General features: G+C 41.0%; 2 protein-coding genes and 2 long non-coding RNA genes across 7 annotated transcripts in view; 2 read left to right on the top strand and 2 right to left on the bottom strand.

The window, feature by feature from the left end:
- Positions 1-431: 431 nt before the first annotated feature.
- The window catches only part of LOC149303652 (lysoplasmalogenase TMEM86A-like), a 41,884-nt gene continuing 21,700 nt past the window's right edge, over positions 432-20,615 (bottom strand). For all 3 annotated transcript variants that reach the window (XM_089479658.1, XM_089479660.1, XM_089479659.1), the window contains one exon: positions 432-1,839. In XM_089479658.1, the coding sequence (XP_089335784.1) occupies positions 1,442-1,839 (398 nt within the window). In that variant the 3' untranslated portion in view covers positions 432-1,441. The remainder of the gene's footprint in view (positions 1,840-20,615) is intronic.
- On the top strand, positions 8,880-10,032 carry LOC149303653 (uncharacterized). Of its 2 annotated transcripts, none has more exons than XR_016271942.1 (4): positions 8,880-8,939; positions 9,420-9,482; positions 9,570-9,644; positions 9,828-10,032. It is a non-coding gene; the product is annotated as an uncharacterized LOC149303653 (long non-coding RNA). The 2 variants fall into 2 exon arrangements; XR_016271941.1 differs by having other exon boundaries at positions 9,573-9,644.
- LOC149303654 (uncharacterized) lies at positions 10,709-12,150 on the bottom strand. The gene is made up of 3 exons (XR_016271943.1): positions 11,829-12,150; positions 11,456-11,749; positions 10,709-11,342 (listed from the first exon to the last, which is right to left on the bottom strand). It is a non-coding gene; the product is annotated as an uncharacterized LOC149303654 (long non-coding RNA).
- On the top strand, positions 12,329-14,692 carry LOC149303655 (lysoplasmalogenase TMEM86A-like). The gene is made up of 3 exons (XM_089480654.1): positions 12,329-12,376; positions 12,837-12,939; positions 13,285-14,692. The coding sequence occupies exons 1-3, from the start codon at positions 12,329-12,331 to the stop codon at positions 13,680-13,682; spliced, it is 549 nt and encodes a 182-aa protein (XP_089336780.1). The 3' UTR covers positions 13,683-14,692.

Below are 20,615 nucleotides of genomic sequence, written 5' to 3' on the forward strand. Positions count from 1 at the left end.
CATTTAGCCTTCTCTGTCAAAGAGAACTCTGGTACCACAATAAACTACAATTCCCAGTATTCCTTAGGACTGAGCCAGGCTAGGCAAAGCAGTCTCAAACTGGATTATTTGTGCAGTGTGTTTTGCAGATAATACACTGGGTTTGGAAAATCAGTTTAACTGTATGTTTGTGTGTGTGTGAGAGAGAGAGAGAGAGAGAGAAAGAGAGGGGTGTTTAAAAGCAAATAAAAAAGCCCTTCTGACAAATTTGTTCTAGATTCCAAAGGGATGCAATCAATCACTTAAAACATTTTTTTTTGTTTTTTATTTATATACCGCTATTCCAAAGATCATAGCAGTGAACAGCAAGTAAGCTAATTATCAAGTAAGCTAATTTGCCCCCAACAGTCTGGGTACTCATCTTAGTGACCTCGGAAGGATGCAAGCCTGAGTCGAGCTTGGGCCCGTTTGCTGGTCTTGAACTCGCAACCTTGTGGTTTTGAGTGAATGGCTGCAGTACAGGCATTTAACCACTGCGCCACCAGGGCTCCATACATGTATTTATTGGGGCGATTAACAAACAGAATGTAACAATTATATGAGTGAAATATTTTGGATACTCCCTTCTTCAGCAGCTCAAAATGAAAAGTCTTTTGAGCAGCTGAAAAAGGCAGGAGAAAAAACATTTTCCTAATATGTTTATGAAGTTCTGTTAGTTAATCGTGCCTGTACACAAACACATACTGTGTGAAGGTGCTGTTGCTAAATACTTCATAAGATTTGGGGTAGAGTTGCCATTTGTCCCGGGAAACCTGGAAAATCCTGGATTAAAAGAACCAAAATATGGCCTGGTCGGCTGGGCCAGTTGAAGCTGCAAATCCCAGATGTTTCCTTTGTCTCAAACTGATGGGTAAGTTAAAATGTGGCAGTAGTGATAAAGCAGGAAACTATGCAAGAAGACTGGCACTGGTAAGAGCCTCATCCTACCCTGCAATCTCTGGTTGATAATACACAGGGGTAGCATTGCCACCTTATTCTTCCATTCCCTTCCAACTCCCTCTAACAGGACCAGAAGTTGGGAAAGGAGGTGAGCAGAGACGGCCTTGTGTTGTGTGGTGAGTGTGTCTCCAGCTTGAGTCTAGGGCTGTCATCCTTTAAACCATAAATGCTACTGAATCTTGAGGTATCTCCAGCTAACTTTTTATTAAGAATATACCCAGTAAGAACTGATAAATGACTCAGAAGCTGGCATGAATGATGCAGCATGGCAGGGCAGCTGTTAAAATGTTCTGGAATAAAGATGTCTCTCTGGAAGGAATCAGGTGCAAGAAGATTGGAGTGTGTAAATTCTTTGCAGTGATCTGGTGGACTAGAAGAAGATGGAAGAGGAGTACCTGAGGCACAGGATTCCTAAGTTCTCCCCACTATACAAAATGTTAATGTCACAGTCCCATTCCAAGGCTCAGTTCTCCTTCCGAGAGACTTTCTGAGAGGTGACCGAAAATGCAATCAAGCCCTGAGCAATGTAGTAGGTGGACATGATGAGGAGGCGAGGGTGAGGCAAGGAAGAGCAAAATTTATCGAGGCCAACAAACAAATCAGACACGACGAAGAACACGCTGCCAACCGAAGCGCTCAGCTGGCGTTCTGGGCGAGAGAGCGCACGCCATGTCATGACGCCAAGTAGACCCGTGTAGGCCGCAGCAGCCCATATGTAGATGCCCTTCAAGCAAGGCAGCAGCAAGAATATGTAAGACACAATCATCATCCCTGCAACAATGACGAAAATAAGGGGCCGAAAGGGAGACAGGCCGAAAGCCAAGGTGTAGGAGATGTGACAGGCAGCGAAGGCAACCAGTCCTGCAAAAGAAACGGGGAGAACAAAAAGAAGCAGATCAATAAATAACCGGGCTTAGAGGGACAATCAGCTCTAAGATGGCATAATCATGATCTTTGATGACTGATCGATGGTTGCTTGTGTGTAGCGTTTATTCCCTGTCCTTCAGTCATAAAAGTTCAAAAAATGACTTTAAAATTATAGATTTGATAGTTCACTGCCTTCAGACTTACAATCTAAAAAGACATGATATTCAAGGAAAAAGGGATGGCAGTAAGAGAGGTAATGAACTCCAGCAGGGGCTGGCTGCTCTTCTCTCCCTCAGAGGCTACAGCAGTGATAGATGGAATGGAGGGATGGTCTCTCACCAACTAAAGGGACCAAGGCATTATGGACCTCTGCCTGGCTGCTCTTCTCTCTCTCAGAGGCTACAGCAGTGGTACTTGGTATGGAGGGATGTTCTCTCACCAACTAATGGGCCTAAGACATGATGGACCTGTGCCTGGCAGTACTATATAGGGGTAGCTCCTGTCAAAAAATGATTGATGACCCTTAAGCCCCGCCCCTTGAATGATTTATGACCCTTAAGCCCCACCCCTGACCACGCCCCTGGAATGATTTATGACCCTGTGGCCCCACCCATGAACCCTCCCCCAAGAATGATTGATGACCCTTTATCCCCGCCCCTGACCACACCCCTTGAATGATTGATGACCCTTTGGCCCTGCCCTTGACCACACCCCCTGGAATGATTTATGACCCTGTGGCCCCACCCATGAACCCTCCCCCAAGAATGATTGATGACCCTTTAGCCCCGCCTTTGACCCCTCCCCTGACCCAGGGGGTCCCATTCACCCCCGCCCTTGAGGTCACGTGCCCCCCTGATCAATGGTTTGATCTCAGGAGAGCCATGTGGTCCGCGCTAGCCAACCAGTAGGCTGGCTGAAGAGAGCTCTAGCCTGTATTGAGAAGCGGCCATTCTATGCATACCCAGACACGTTCTGCGCCGGCAACATGGAGACGCCGAGCACCCCTCTGCGGTTTGCAGCGCCTTCTACAAGCCGGAGAATCAAACCCACCAGAATAACATCCTGGCCAAACTACCAGGGGCCTGTGGGCTTTAGTGACCCTCCCGTACCGTTGAACATTTGGCCTAGAAAGGAATCCAAAGAGCCTGAAAAGACACCCAACATTATGGATTTCATTGACGATTCCTCAGAACTCGAGTGTGATTGCGGTTGCAATTTAAAATCCATTCTCCAGAAGAAGGAGAAGAAGGACGTACCCGACACTCCACAGAGCCCTGATGAACCGGATGGCGCAGGACTTTCGAAACCCGCCGCTCAGATGGAAGAGGCCATGGAAGAGGGAGATCGTGACCCACCCGTACCCTTGAGTATGGCTGACAAAGAGAATTGTGCACCAGAAGATTCTAAGGGGCTTCATGCTGTTTTGGACTCAGAGAAAGCTACCAGGCAGGTAAAAACCCAAACCTTTTTTTAAATTGGGGCTTCATGGATGGAGATCAAAATCAATAATGATTGTTTTTAAATTACAGAGGCCTGGAAGACACAGCTGTCAAGATGTTGCAAAATACATCGAAGGTCCTTGTAATATAAGTTTGCAGCCTACTACTGAATCTGCAGACCTCAGAATGCAAAGCCTGGAACCTGCAACAATACCGCCCAGCAAAAGATGGTGGACTATGAAAACTATCTCTAGAAGCGTCATTTTTGTGGTTATAAGAAAATTTGTCGATGCACAATTAGGAAAAAATTGTTCTGCTTGTAAATCTGCTGCACAGCAATCGTTAGAATTCCACTCCTGTTTAAAAAGGGATAAAAAGATTCTTTCTAAATATGTGAGAGAGATATGCTGTAAAATCTGCTTTAAAAATTTAATACACATGATCATTGTAGTATCCTACAGTTTAAATCATATGATCTTGACAAAGAAAGGTATTGATTCTATATTAAGTACTGTTTTGATTTTAAGTAAATCTGAACATGCTATGGATGTCTTAAAAGCATAATTGAAGCCTTCAGACAAATCAATATTAAAATATGTGGAAACTGTAATTAAACAAAGACATCTTTCTATGATTTGTAAAGAATAAATTCCTATATACTCATTGTCTTGAAATAAAAGTCTTGAAATAAAGGCCATTTTGAAAAGCACATTGCAATTTTGCCTCATTCTCCAAAGATGTTTTTGCCATGGGTTGTCAGATCTGTTTTTGGAGATAAGATTTCCAAAAAGAATGGACCTGTCATTTGAAATGACATAGGAGACCCTCTGTTTTCCCCAGGAAAACACTACAAAATGAAATGATGTTTGTCCGGTATGTGTTTGTAAGATAAATGCGCAAGGAAGGATGTGCAAGAATGTTGACCATTTCGAACAGATCCTCTGAAATTTATGGCAGGATCTGTGTTTTAGGACACCTGTTTTTTGTGAAAGTGAAGAGAAGTTCAGCAGAAGGGCATCAAAAGCCTTTTAATTAAAATAATTAAAGCTAGCAAACCTGCAAATAAAACCTTTTGAAGGGGGGGCGGGTCAAATGCTTAGAGAATTTTGCTCTATGAAGAAAACTGTTATTCTACAAACCGAGCTGAACCACACCTTGCTTTTTGGCTGTCTGTGTTAAAGTATTTTGTCTCTCTACTCTGCGTGTGTGTTTGTGATTTCATTGAGGACTGTGTGCCTCATAATTTCTAATCCACAAATACTGCTTATGAATGCCTGCAATAATAACTTTATTAGAAATGTGGTTGTAAAACAAGACATATTTACAATCTTTCTAAAAACTTAGGAACTAATTTTTCTCACTGGCAAGATCTCCTTGAAGCAGCCTCAGGTGGCTGGAAAATGATTTTGGAAGCTGGCTTTATTGACATCTAGGAACATTTTAGAATGCATTGTTAATTCTTTATTACAGACCCCTAAGTTTTGCAGGGAAGGAGGCCATAGGTTGCAAAAGTCAATTTGCCTATGAAATAAAGGCGTTTGCAGGGAGAGGGATTGCTCTATTGAGAGGGACACAATAATAATAATGCTTTCTTGCTTCTGTACTTTGCTTTGCAAAAGAATCAATAGTTACAGAAGGCCCATAGATTGAGCCTACAGAGTAAAGTGCAAATGGGCTATGCTGGCCCCCACCCTTTCTTTCTGTATGTGTGGCAGTAGTATACACACTCACATAATCACCCCCTCCTTCCTCTGGAGGACTCTGAACACAATGGCCTGTGTTTAACCAGCGGCCTTGAAGAGCCTAGCTTAGCCGAGTATGTATCTTACAGTTATCTGTGCACATTCCAGGCTCCATGCAAGCAAGCAAGCAAATGTAATGCCAAGCAAATGTAATGCCAAAAAGAAAATGTAGGACACAATGCTGCTTCGCTTTTGTGATTGGCTTACGCTAGGAAAAGTAGAGTTAGAAGGGCATAAAAGAAGATGGCAAGAGGCCCTCAGCGCTGCAGTTTTGATAACGCCCACCTTGCTGTGTGTGTGCGTGCGGCTGCCCTTGGCCAAGAAAATAAAGCGTTTTTTATCCTAGCCAGTTCGGCCTCTTTGACTCTGCTTGTCCTCTGGCAGGCCACGGGCCTTCGGGTTTGTGGATTTGGGGTTCACCCGCTACACTATAAGATCTTGCTTTTGTGCGGCTCATAATTTCTAATCCACAAGTACTATTTATGAATGCCTGTTAATTAGAATTTTTAGAAATCTAAACCATTTAAAGGTTTAGAAAACAAGACATATTTCAATACTTCCAAGAACTTTTGAACTAATGCCATCAGATGTTCATAATAACAGCCATAAATTTAATGAAAAGGGGTCTATTCTTCCTGCAACTATGGACTATATTCTACCAAATCTGCAAAATTTTACAGAAGTTAACTAAATCTGAACATGCTATGGATGTCTTAAAAGCATTATTGAAGCCTTCAGACAAGGCAATTTTACAATATGTAGAAACTGTAATTAAACAAAGACATCTTTCTATGGCCTGTTACAGACTGGCAAAATAAAGCTGCTTCGGGTCTCTTTGGAGGTATGCTATTTAAATGATGCATGGGTCCTAAGAGTCCGGAGGTCTCACCAAAGCCACGCTTTATTCCTAAGCACCGGAGTGCAGCTTTTGGTGCAGCTTCCGGATTCTTAGGACCCATGCATCATTTAAATAGCATGCCTCCAAAGAGACCCGAAGCAGCTTTATTTTGGCAGTCTGGAACAGGCCTATGATTTGTAAAGAATAAATTCCTATATACTGATTGTCTTGAAATAAAAGTCTTGAAATAAAGGCCATTTTGAAAAGCACATTGCAATTTTGCCTCATTCTCCAAAGATGTTTTTGCCATGGGTTGTCAGATCTGTTTTTGGAGATAAGATTTCCAAAAAGAATAGACCTGTCATTTGAAATGACATAGGAGACCCCCTGTTTTCCCCAGGAAAACACAACAAAACAAAATGAGGCATGTCCGGTATGTGTTTGTCTGGTCTTTGTTTGTAAGATAGGATGTGCAAGAATGTTGACCATTTGTAACAGGGTCTCTTAAATTTATGGCAGGATCTTCTTGAATGTCTGTTTCCTACATTTTAAAGAATCATCACAAGGGATGTTTAATTTTGAGTTATACATATGGTGTGTAAGATAATTTTGAAAAGTAGTGGTCAAATCCTATAAAAAGAGAGGCCTTTTCGGGTTTAAACACAGCAAGTTCCTCAACACTTGACTGTCTACAGCAAGGTGCTTTGTCTTAAATATACATCTGAAAATTGGGTGAGTATATTTGCCTCTTTCCCTCTCCCTCTCCCTCTTTTTCTCTTTCTCTCTGTGTTGCTTTGTTCTCTTCCAACACTATGATTCTATGATTCTAAATTTTATAAAAGGTGTCCATGCAGTAACTTTAAAATATAGACAGGCCCTGTTTGTGTTTCTCTACTATATGTATGTGTTTCACTAAAATTCATTAATGTGTTTCATAAAAATTAAGTCTGCAAAGATACTTTGCCCCCCCCCCCGTGTGTGTGTGTGTGTGTGTGTGTGTGTGTAAAAACATTTTTCTTTTATTCTCTGCTTATTTAAGAGTTGTTTTTAAAGTGCAATGTATTTCATTTAAATTAAGTGTTATTTTGTATAAGGATATTTTTGCCTCTCTGTGTATTTTGACTAGATAACATGATCTTTTTCTTGCTTCTCTGATTTTTGCATTCTGTGTGTTTTTTCTGAGCTTTACAATCCTCAACTAGCACTCTGTGTGTGCTTAGACAGAGTGACACTGTCTCAGCCTTTTTGTCTCTTCCTCCATTTGAATGTTGTTTTTGCATTCTGTGTGTATGTTGTTCTTGTTAAAAGTTTTATAAAATGTGTTCTTTTATTAACTTTGTGCATATTTATATTTCTTTTCATTTCTTTTCTGATTTAAGGGAGGCTTTTAAAATTAAGCATTCAAAGAGTTTTTGTTTTTTGCAAAGGAACAATGGTTTTATGAGAGACACACACCACCTGCTGTTGGACCAAATTCACCACAAGCACACATTCTTTGTTTTTTACCAAATGACACTGTGCATGATCCCTGGATGTGTACTAACATGTCTGAACATGTTTTATTTTATTTCTTTAATTTTTATTATTGCTTGTTTTATTTTATTTCATTAATTTTTATTATTGCTTGTTTTTATTTCATTAATTTTTATTATTGCTTGTTTTATTTTATTTCATTAATTTTATTATTGCTTGTTTTATTTCATTTCATTAATTTTTATTATTGCTTGTTTTTATTTCATTAATTTTTATTATTGCTTGTTTTAGTTTATTAATTTTTATTATTGCTTGTTTTTATTTTATTACATTAATTTTTATTATTGCTTGTTTTTATTTTATTACATTAATTTTTATTATTGCTTGTTTTTATTTTATTACATTAATTTTTATTATCAAATATATACACCCCTGCCTTGTTTTTTATTTTTTCCCCATTATTTTTTATTATTAAATATATGCAAGTGCATTTTCTGTGTATTTATGGCGCTTTGAATGCTAACAAGTCTGCCTTTCTTGGACAATTATAGTGATGATGATGATGATGATGATGATGATGATGATGATGATGATGATGGTGATATTGATATCAAGAAGCCTCTGAGGCACGGCCAATGTAACTTGCTGTGATTTTTACAAACTCATGCGCAGTGAAGAAAAACCACAGTCCCTTGCCCAAGTACACACTTCTGAGAAGTACAATTGAACCCGAGGGCAAATACATTTCTGCCATCTGTCTAGGAATAATGCCAAAATGTCCTCCATTTTGATCATGCTTAAAAAACATGCATTTATATTAACATTTTTTAAAAATCCTCAATTTTTTGCACGCCCTCCATTTTTAAAAAATGAGCTCCTGACTTATGGCAACCCTAACTACACGGTTTCTTTGCACTGCTGTTGGTAAAAATGTTGTATATGCTTTTCAGATTTATCTCAAATCTTCTGAGACATATACTTTGAAACAAACGCCATGGCATCATCTAAACAAACAGGTAAATAGGTTTTCTTTTAGGGTTAACCTTGGAAAATTACAGAGGTTCCAAGATGTGCCTGATGCTAAACTGCATCCCTCCTTTCCTATTAGGAATGGTTGCTCAATATGTGGACAGTGATGATTCTGATTTTGGTAAGTTATATTTATATATTTTATAGGTGGAGGGTTAAGGTGTATTATAAAGAAGTTACTAATGTGCACCAGTTCTTGCAGCAGGCACCTCTAAACTTAAGTACACCATGAAACCAAGTGAAAAGTGCGTGTTTTTGAAGACTTTCATATATTTCATTTAAAGGTTTAGTTAACATTATTATTATTATTATTATTATTATTATTATTATTATTATTTTCCTAGTTCTTTCAGAAGTTATGGACAAGACCTTGAGGGCTAAAAATCAAAGAAAGGTTTTTTGTGAGTATGGGCGTTTAAGAATATGATATGTATAGTCTCTGAAAGGTCTATGTAATTGCATTATTATTATTATTATTATTATTATTATTATTTATTTTCCATTCTTTTTCAGCAGGCAGCTCTAAGCCCAAGTTCTTGACGGCAAGTGAACAGGGAGATTTGAAGAATGCAGGTGGGTGTGCATTTAAGAATATGATATGTATAGTGTCTAAAACAGGGGTAGGCAACCCTTTTGAGCCGGGGGCCGGGTTGCTGTCCCTCAGACAACTGGGGGGCCGAAGCCAAAAAATAAATAATTAAATAATTTTTAATAAATTAAATAAATAAATAAACCGGGACAAATGTAGGACAAAATTTTCAAATGGGGGGCACTTTTTAAATAAAAAATGGAGGACATGTGAAAAAAATTGCTGATTTAAAAAAAAATGTTAAGATAAATGCATGTTTCTGAGGCTTCTATTGACAATTGCCCCTGCGCGCGAGAGGCCAAAGGCCCCGGTGGCAATTGGCGGCAGGACCAGGCTGGGGCCGGTCCCAAGGCCTTGTCGGGCCGCATCCGGCCCGCGGGCCGCAGGTTGCCTACCCCTGGTCTAAAAGGTCTGGTTCATTGCATTATTATTATTATTAATATTTATTTTCCATTCTTTTTCAGCAGGCAGCTCTAAACTTAAGGACACCATTAGGACAAGTGAACAGAGAGATCTGAAGAACGCAGGTGTGTGTGTGTTTAAGAATATGATATGTATAGTGCTTATAATGTCTAGTTCATTGCATTATTTATTTATTTCCCTTGCTCTTTCAGCAGGCAGCTCAAAGATTCTGGACAAGAACCCCATTGAAACTCTGACACCAAGTGGAAAGAAAAGAAAGATTTTTGGTGAGTATGTGCATTTAAAATCATTATTACTGTACTTGAAATGCCCAATATTACTTTTACAGGAAAAGATATAATGAGGGAAAAACACCATTTAAATGGTTGCTCTTTCCATGTTTGAATACAGTGTGTGCTACAAATGGAGTAGGGACCCTATTTACTGATACCTTTCTTCTTCTTCTTTAGACAATAAAGTTCAAAAGGGAGAAGACCCTGAGAGCAGACCTCCCAAGAGACAAAAACATGATGAGGATCTTCTTGAAGAATTTGCTTTCAAGTACAAGACAATATCTGACTGTTTTATTAATTTACAAAGAGCCACACAGCAAATGCGGATACATCGTGACACGTTGAATAGGCTTGCAGCTAATTCACGGTGTACACGTGCAGATCTGGAGGCGATTGTGAAGGCCATTAAAAAATACTGTAACTATGTGGTCTGTGGCGACACACCCTTTGAAAATGTTCAAGTAGGTGGGGGAAGTTCTTATTGTCAAAAGGGCAGAAAAAGAAAAAAGTCTATCAAAGAAATGATGTATTGGAGAAAAAGAGCTATTAAAATATTAAACAGGGCAAGAAAGACACTTGTTACATTCACCTTTTGTAACTCTTCAGGGTAAAAGCTTCCAACAACAGGCTCCTCAAGATAATCTTTCAGCAGGTACACAGGTCTCTTTGCAGTTAGGATGACCTGGTCAATAATAAATACTTCTGTGGTGAAATTCTGTTCATATCCTTTGGCAAATATGCCCTTGCTTTTAGAAACCCTCACATGGTCTCCTTTTCTAAGGAGCGGATGCTCCTTTTCTGTTTTGATAAGGGCCCCATATACTGTTTTCCACATGGCTAGAGCATTAGAATCATTGACGTCTGCAGGCCTTGCTTTGATTGTTCGATGAAAACTCTGGTTATAACTTTTTAGAAACAGGGGAAGCATGTCAATATAGGTAAAGGTATTTTTAGCTGTGAAATATCTCCACATTTTTGTTTTTAATGTTCTATTAAATTGTTCCACAACCCCTGCTTTGACTTCATTATTGGTGACAAAATGATGAATTCCATGATGTTTTAATAGGCTGTTCACAGATTTGTTTAGAAATTCACGGCCACGATCCATTTGTAATTTGACAGGCTTTCTGCCGCTTTGGCTAAAAATAGCATTAAAAGCAGCGGCCACTTCTTTACCGGTTTTGTCCTTTAAAGCTAAAGTCCAGGCAAATTTAGACAGGATATCTATTACTGTTAAAATGTACTTGTAACCTCTGTTATACTTAGAAAACTGTTGCATATCAACCAGATCAGCCTGCCATTGAGAATCCACATTAGATACAACCGTCTTGTTTCTTTTAAAATGCATTTTGGCAGGTCTGTGTAGCGTATAGGCATCTTGGCCAGAAAGCCATTGGGACACCTCCTCTCTTTTAAGATTTTTGTTCTGTATTTTGGCTTCATGAAGTAGGGCATTCACACCCCCAAAGCTCCCAGTTCTCCCTGGAGAATAATATATATCACCCAGAATTTTTTCATGCCCTCCCATTTTCAACTCTAAGGTAAGTATGAACACACTCATGTAATACAAACAACATTTTATTGGTGGAAAGATTAGAAACATATCTACACCTTAGGGATGGGGGAAACATTTAGGGGCTGTAGACTCTTTCCAGCCTGGTTCTCAGCACCGTCTGCTTGTAGGTCTTCATCCTAAGCCAATAAAGAGAAATAAGAAACATTTTATTCTGTTAGCAAACAACACACTTGTCTCCCAAATGATAACCAGCCCACTAACATTTTTTTTTTAGATTTTATTAACTTACCATTAAACTGTAGTAGCCGGAATCGGTATCTATGCTTTCATCCATAGTTTCTTCCACATGGAAAGGCTGTGGTGGGTCACGATCTCCCTCTTCCATGACAAATTTTCTTATAACCACAAAAATGACGCTTCTAGAGATAGTTTTCATAGTCCACCATCTTTTGCTGGGCGGTATTGTTGCAGGTTCCAGGCTTTGCATTCTGAGGTCTGCAGATTCAGTAGTAGGCTGCAAACTTATATTACAAGGACCTTCGATGTATTTTGCAACATCTTGACAGCTGTGTCTTCCAGGCCTCTGTAATTTAAAAACAATCATTATTGATTTTGATCTCCATCCATGAAGCCCCAATTTAAAAAAAGGTTTGGGTTTTTACCTGCCTGGTAGCTTTCTCTGAGTCCAAAACAGCATGAAGCCCCTTAGAATCTTCTGGTGCACAATTCTCTTTGTCAGCCATACTCAAGGGTACGGGTGGGTCACGATCTCCCTCTTCCATGGCCTCTTCCATCTGAGCGGCGGGTTTCGAAAGTCCTGCGCCATCCGGTTCATCAGGGCTCTGTGGAGTGTCGGGTACGTCCTTCTTCTCCTTCTTCTGGAGAATGGATTTTAAATTGCAACCGCAATCACACTCGAGTTCTGAGGAATCGTCAATGAAATCCATAATGTTGGGTGTCTTTTCAGGCTCTTTGGATTCCTTTCTAGGCCAAATGTTCAACGGTACGGGAGGGTCACTAAAGCCCACAGGCCCCTGGTAGTTTGGCCAGGATGTTATTCTGGTGGGTTTGATTCTCCGGCTTGTAGAAGGCGCTGCAAACCGCAGAGGGGTGCTCGGCGTCTCCATGTTGCCGGCGCAGAACGTGTCTGGGTATGCATAGAATGGCCGCTTCTCAATACAGGCTAGAGCTCTCTTCAGCCAGCCTACTGGTTGGCTAGCGCGGACCACATGGCTCTCCTGAGATCAAACCATTGATCAGGGGGGCACGTGACCTCAAGGGCGGGGGTGAATGGGACCCCCTGGGTCAGGGGAGGGGTCAAAGGCGGGGCTAAAGGGTCATCAATCATTCTTGGGGGAGGGTTCATGGGTGGGGCCACAGGGTCATAAATCATTCCAGGGGGTGTGGTCAAGGGCAGGGCCAAAGGGTCATCAATCATTCAAGGGGTGTGGTCAGGGGCGGGGATAAAGGGTCATCAATCATTCTTGGGGGAGGGTTCATGGGTGGGGCCACAGGGTCATAAATCATTCCAGGGGCGTGGTCAGGGGTGGGGCTTAAGGGTCATAAATCATTCAAGGGGCGGGGCTTAAGGGTCATCAATCATTTTTTGACAGGAGCTACCCCTATATAGTACTGCCAGGCACAGGTCCATCATGTCTTAGGCCCATTAGTTGGTGAGAGAACATCCCTCCATACCAAGTACCACTGCTGTAGCCTCTGAGAGAGAGAAGAGCAGCCAGGCAGAGGTCCATAATGCCTTGGTCCCTTTAGTTGGTGAGAGACCATCCCTCCATTCCATCTATCACTGCTGTAGCCTCTGAGGGAGAGAAGAGCAGCCAGCCCCTGCTGGAGTTCATTACCTCTCTTACTGCCATCCCTTTTTCCTTGAATATCATGTCTTTTTAGATTGTAAGTCTGAAGGCAGTGAACTATCAAATCTATAATTTTAAAGTCATTTTTTGAACTTTTATGACTGAAGGACAGGGAATAAACGCTACACACAAGCAACCATCGATCAGTCATCAAAGATCATGATTATGCCATCTTAGAGCTGATTGTCCCTCTAAGCCCGGTTATTTATTGATCTGCTTCTTTTTGTTCTCCCCGTTTCTTTTGCAGGACTGGTCGCCTTCGCTGCCTGTCACATCTCCTACACCTTGGCTTTCGGCCTGTCTCCCTTTCGGCCCCTTATTTTCGTCATTGTTGCAGGGATGATGATTGTGTCTTACATATTCTTGCTGCTGCCTTGCTTGAAGGGCATCTACATATGGGCTGCTGCGGCCTACACGGGTCTACTTGGCGTCATGACATGGCGTGCGCTCTCTCGCCCAGAACGCCAGCTGAGCGCTTCGGTTGGCAGCGTGTTCTTCGTCGTGTCTGATTTGTTTGTTGGCCTCGATAAATTTTGCTCTTCCTTGCCTCACCCTCGCCTCCTCATCATGTCCACCTACTACATTGCTCAGGGCTTGATTGCATTTTCGGTCACCTCTCAGAAAGTCTCTCGGAAGGAGAACTGAGCCTTGGAATGGGACTGTGACATTAACATTTTGTATAGTGGGGAGAACTTAGGAATCCTGTGCCTCAGGTACTCCTCTTCCATCTTCTTCTAGTCCACCAGATCACTGCAAAGAATTTACACACTCCAATCTTCTTGCACCTGATTCCTTCCAGAGAGACATCTTTATTCCAGAACATTTTAACAGCTGCCCTGCCATGCTGCATCATTCATGCCAGCTTCTGAGTCATTTATCAGTTCTTACTGGGTATATTCTTAATAAAAAGTTAGCTGGAGATACCTCAAGATTCAGTAGCATTTATGGTTTAAAGGATGACAGCCCTAGACTCAAGCTGGAGACACACTCACCACACAACACAAGGCCGTCTCTGCTCACCTCCTTTCCCAACTTCTGGTCCTGTTAGAGGGAGTTGGAAGGGAATGGAAGAATAAGGTGGCAATGCTACCCCTGTGTATTATCAACCAGAGATTGCAGGGTAGGATGAGGCTCTTACCAGTGCCAGTCTTCTTGCATAGTTTCCTGCTTTATCACTACTGCCACATTTTAACTTACCCATCAGTTTGAGACAAAGGAAACATCTGGGATTTGCAGCTTCAACTGGCCCAGCCGACCAGGCCATATTTTGGTTCTTTTAATCCAGGATTTTCCAGGTTTCCCGGGACAAATGGCAACTCTACCCCAAATCTTATGAAGTATTTAGCAACAGCACCTTCACACAGTATGTGTTTGTGTACAGGCACGATTAACTAACAGAACTTCATAAACATATTAGGAAAATGTTTTTTCTCCTGCCTTTTTCAGCTGCTCAAAAGACTTTTCATTTTGAGCTGCTGAAGAAGGGAGTATCCAAAATATTTCACTCATATAATTGTTACATTCTGTTTGTTAATCGCCCCAATAAATACATGTATGGAGCCCTGGTGGCGCAGTGGTTAAATGCCTGTACTGCAGCCATTCACTCAAAACCACAAGGTTGCGAGTTCAAGACCAGCAAACGGGCCCAAGCTCGACTCAGGCTTGCATCCTTCCGAGGTCACTAAGATGAGTACCCAGACTGTTGGGGGCAAATTAGCTTACTTGATAATTAGCTTACTTGCTGTTCACTGCTATGATCTTTGGAATAGCGGTATATAAATAAAAAACAAAAAAAATGTTTTAAGTGATTGATTGCATCCCTTTGGAATCTAGAACAAATTTGTCAGAAGGGCTTTTTTATTTGCTTTTAAACACCCCTCTCTTTCTCTCTCTCTCTCTCTCTCTCACACACACACAAACATACAGTTAAACTGATTTTCCAAACCCAGTGTATTATCTGCAAAACACACTGCACAAATAATCCAGTTTGAGACTGCTTTGCCTAGCCTGGCTCAGTCCTAAGGAATACTGGGAATTGTAGTTTATTGTGGTACCAGAGTTCTCTTTGACAGAGAAGGCTAAATGTCTCACAAAACTACAGTTCCCAGAATTCCCTAGCACTGAGCCAGGGCAGTTAAAGCAGTCTCAAACGGGATTATTTCTTCAGTTTGTTTGGGACTGGGACCATAGTGGGGGGAGTAATGTGGCTTCCCAGATATTACTGCAGTGGAAGTCCTCTGGCTAAGGCTTTTAGGAGATGCCACATGCCATGATTCCCACTCATTATTTAATGGGATGAAGGAAAAGGACCATAGTATGGTTTTGGTCCATATCCTCCAACTGTTTGGGGTACTTCCATGGATCTTCAAGATACTACTATAACTCAGGAATATATTCAAAATCAAAACTAGAAGCAGAGTTAGGATGGGCAGTGCAAAAGATGACTGCCACCCATCCTCTGTGGATCCCATTTTAAGAAGTAAAGCTATTATTTCTAATGCTGAGATATACAAGCAGAAGCTTCTTTCTTACACAGACAAATTTAGCAAGAGACCTTTAGAGGAGAGTTTTCCCTGCCCTTTTGGCTCTCTGAATGCCCCAACCAACATGGTCCAAATAGTACCGGTAACCTCTTCCCAGGCCCCTAGTGAGAATTAGGAGTTGTAGCAATTAGTGTAGAGAAATCAGTCAAGACCAGCCATTTGGTATGAATGGTTTAATTGACTCTGACCAACCAAACCGACACTTGTCCAATTTAATTGACAATTTGAACCATACAAGTCTTGTACTTTTAAAGGCAGAAAAGCAGGTGGGGGGAAATACAGGATCATTAATTATTGCATGATTGGTTAATCCGCAATCTTTGGATCCGGGTGCAGGTAATAGCTAACTTTAGTAATCAACTAAAGGAAGGGACAGATTATTTATCTGTCTGGCAGGTAGAGATTCTTCTGCTTAATCTGATAGGCAAATGACTCCTGTCATGTTTGCGTGGGTGTGTGGAATGCCTCTGGTTAATTAGGAAGAATTAGATAGTATTTTGATAAGATGCAGTAAGGCCTTTCCTGAAATTGAAGGTGGGGTTTGGTTCATGTAATCTTTTGAGTAAGACATTCCCTCTGTTTAATCCACTTAATTGCAGTTAAAATCTATCCAGTTTTGTTACTTAAGTTGCACAAAGCTTAATCAGGTTAGAGAAGCAGTTGGACGAGATTTTTTTTCCTTCAAAATAAAGGCTGGAACATTTTGCAAGCTGTTTACAACAGGAGGGTGGACCTTCAAGTTTCATCATTTCTTACTAAAAGAAAAATGTGTAATAATGGCATAGGTTCATCAGAAACTTACAAGACCAAGGATTTTAGATGTAGGCACCCCGTTTTGTTTTACAGGTGCCCAAAAAATCTGAGTGGGTGGTGTGTGTGTGCTTAGCTTCTGAAGTATATAAACTATCATCTTCTCAGATTCGTGAGAAAGGGTTCAGGAAAAGAAACATACTCTCTAGTTTATTGCACAAGGAGTCTTTGGGCCCTATTTTGTTGAATTCCTCATCGTTATTAATAGCTTCGCTTGTTAAAGGGCATTAATGTGCTTTAACTTTCTCCCCCTTTCCTTGTGGCAGTGACAGCAGAGCTAATTTGGGATGTCTGCCATGATGTTTTTCTATATTGGTCCAGAAAGATGCCATTTTGTTGTTCTGGAGCAGCCTTCTCCAACTTGGTAACCCCCAGATGTCCTGGACTGCAGTTATTCAGCCTCCATGCCAATGGCCATGCTGACCGAAGACAATGATATTTGTGGTATAGTGCATCTTGAGGGTGTTAGATTAGGAATCTAGAAGAAAAGGGAATAGTAGTGAATGTTAAAAGACTTGGAGGTTCCCTTTTGGCCATGCCAGTGCGGGAGTTGCAATAAAAAAAAGCAACTTTTCCCATTGTTGGGAGGTAGTAACCAAATTCAATAATAGCTATGAAAATGGGTGGAAAGGTCTCCTCCCATCTCTAAATCAATTATGTATGGAACAGCAAAAAATGAACCTGCTCATTACCCAAAGCATTCTTTTCATGATGTAGAAAAACCAGTCCCTTTGGGCCTGACCCCATTTTCTTCCAGTTTTAATTCATTAGCCAAGGAATGCACACCCACCACATTAAATATTTATGTGCAGAAACTTCAGACACGGTTCTTATGTTAAGTGATCAGTCTGGTTTTCTCTGGCATCCTCCTCCCAATTGGCTTTGCTTATGTTTCATCTATAGTTTCACATACAGGAAAGCCTTTGGAGAGGTTCCTGTTTGGTTGATGTTTTTCCAAAAGATGGAGACAGTTTTGAAGATCAGCTAGATTTTGTGTTTCATGTTCCCAGTCATCCTAAGTCATCCTTAGTATGACAACACTTGACTGGTAAAGACTGAACATCTTCACCTTTCTCCCATATTTTAGCTTAAAACTCTCAATGTACAGATGTACAATGTATTTTGCATTGTATGGATGCAGTGTAACCTCTACCAGATGAAGCTACATGTCCTCCTCCTCCATATAGCACATACCAATTTTCAGGCTGGATGCTCTCTGGTCATTCAATGGTTAGAGGAAAATGGGGCAACCAGGCAGCTGTGTTTCTGTAGCTGGCAGCTGGCAGACAGCATCCATTTCTTGGCTAAGTCCAGGAGGACAGGTGTTCCTTCCTTCAGCCAGCTGCTGCTGCTTGGCCATCTTCCCTTGTTCCTCTCAGCCACAGAAGTGCCATGCAAAGGAGATTCCCAGCTCAAACAAGGTGGTATAGGGAAAGGGAAGGATATGGAGTGTCATCTGGTAGAGGCTCACACTCTGCTAATGCAATGCAAGATGGTGTTGTGAGCCTTAAAGTGAAATGTAGGAGGAAGATGGAGATGCATAGAATAGAATCATAGAATCATGGCATTTGGAAGAGACCACAAGCGCTATTCAGCCCAACCCTCCTGCCATGCAGGAACTCATAGTCAGAGCACTCCTGACAGATGACCATCCAGCCTCTGTTGAAAAAACCTCCAAAGAAGGGGACTCCACCACACTTCAAGGTATCATATTCCACTGTCAACAGCTTTGACTGTCAGGAAGTTCTCCCCAATGTGGAATCTCTTGTCCTGCACCCTCCAACATTTCACAGATGCAAATCAAGTGGCCAAGCAGCATCCACAATGTGGTCAAGATGGGAAAAGTTATTAATGAGGAAAAACACAACCACTAGGAGAGATTGCAGGCCTTTCTTCTCTCCACCCACTGAACCTCACCGCACTCACACCTGCTCTTCTGCTGAGTTCTAGGGATCCCTTCTTGAGCATAAAAACCCACTCGGTGACCTTGGAAAAGTCACATTCTCTCAGCCTCAGAGAATGGCAATGGTAAACCCCCCTGAAGAAATTTGCCAAGAAAATCCTATTACAGCTTTTCCGTAGGGTCATCGTAAGTCAAAAATTATTTGGAGGCACACAACAACAAAAACAACAAAACAACAACAACTAGGTAAATGATTCTCTGAAACACCACAGCCCATTTTTACCATAAAGCAGACATTTGGGGAGCATTGCTGTCACCCTCCCTGTGCATCCTGTACTCTCCGCAATCCATAAGTGATGCCTCTGCTTTTTGCCAGTGTAATGAGAACCCAAAGAAATTATGTTTAAAATGTACTGCAGGAAGTTCCCTCCTTTCTGCCTCCATTTGTTGCTTATGCTCAAGAGTTCAAGCAATCTGTTGGGGATGCTTTGATTTAGATTTCCTGCATGGCAGAGGGCTTGACTCGATGGCCCTTGTGGTCTCTTCCAACTCTACAATTCTACGATTCTACTTTTCCAGACTCTGAATAGCACTCTGTACTGGCACACATACTTGTCACCACATCATACACTTCAAAAACAAGCCTCAAGTTGAACCAGTTTGAAAGCATTCCAGAACTTGCTCGGCTGGTAATAAAACTTCCCTAGTCGAGTCACAACTTGGAAACTTGACTTTTTGTCCAAGGGATTTGGAAAGCTGTAGTCCAAAAAGGAAATGCTGCCCATGCCTAGTGTCTTTCTTTGCACAACTGGTAGGACCTGTAGTTTAGAGAGAATGAAATATAGTTTGCATATAGTTTGCATATGTGACCTGCTGTGAAGCACTTGCTTGTATAGAATGAGGTTTATAACATCATAGTTTAGGTCCACTGTCAGTTACTTAAATGGTTGGCAAGGAGAGGAAAGGGTGGTGTATGCCAGGGCAGTTCTTGAGTAGTTGTTTTTTAAAAAGAAGCAGTAGCTTCAAGAGAAATCACAGTCATAAGACAGTAATTTAGGACTGAATGGACACCATTCAGAAAATCCATCGGATGGAGTCTTTCCATGCACAAAGTTATGGTAGATGACTGTGTTGTGCATCTTCAGTTCTCCACAGCTACATTTCTAAACCATCTGCGGACCTCATTCACTGCTTCATTGCTATAAACCAAATTTGGCTTTGAAAAGTAACATCTTTGAAGGAATTACAGGTGAGAAGTTCCTCTACAAGTTTGCAAAGAATTCCATGGTATGTTATACATTTTTTTTCTTTAGCAGTTCAGAGCATTCTGGTAAGATAACCTGCATAATATACAGTCAGCCCTCCATATCCACAGATTCAACCATTCAGAGCTTGAAAATATTCCAAAAAATATATAAATTTCAAAAAGCAAACCTTGCTTTTGCCATTTTATATAAGGGACACCATTTCACTATGCCACTGTCTTTAATGGGACTTGAGCATCCACGGAGTTTGGTATCCATGGGGGCTCTTGGAACCAAACCTCAGTGGATACCAAGGGCCCACTGTAATTTTACTTCCACCAATTGCCATGATTTAAATTACACTAGTCTTGTATGTGTGCAAAATATTGGGTTTTAAAATGCTTTTCTTTTTGTAAATTTAGCCAGCTACGGCTCCTAATTAAAATACCTTTTCCTGGCTTTTATAAACTTGGCTTTTATGTTTGTAGCTATCTTAACTTTTAAACTTGTTCCTACTAATAACTTCCCTTATGGTATCTAGCTCTCCCATCTCCCCAGTGGTTTTCCTCTGCTCTTTCAGGAGAAATTGTTTCAGTGTACTCTGCTTCATTCTGCTTTTAATATTTATTTTTATTTCCTTTTAAAAAAAATTGTGAGCATTTATATACAACTTTTCAGATGGACAGCTTCCTAAATCAGTTTACAATATCTTGGAAGGAGGCAGGGATTTTTAAAGATAAAAAATTAATATCTATTGCTGTTGCACTGCATTTTTAAAAGATTTGGGGGGGGGGCAGGAAGGAGTCTTTAGGGCTGCATCTACACTGCAGAATTAATGCAGTTTGACACTGCTTTATGCTATGGAATTCTGGGAATTGTAGTTTTGTCAGAGAGCTAGAGTTGGCCCTCCTTATCCACTTATCCATTTTTTTGATCCATGGATTCAACCATTCACATCCTGAAAATAATCCCAAAAAATATACATTCCAGTAAGCGAACCTTGATTTTGCCAATTTATATAAGGGGCACCATTTCACTATGCCCATTGTATGTAATGAGAGTTGAACATCCATGGATT

This window comes from Sceloporus occidentalis, unplaced genomic scaffold (assembly GCF_023333645.1).
Source record: "Sceloporus occidentalis isolate IW3139 unplaced genomic scaffold, rSceOcc1.0.p SCAF_14, whole genome shotgun sequence".
NCBI classification, from domain to species: Eukaryota; Metazoa; Chordata; class Lepidosauria; order Squamata; family Phrynosomatidae; genus Sceloporus; species Sceloporus occidentalis.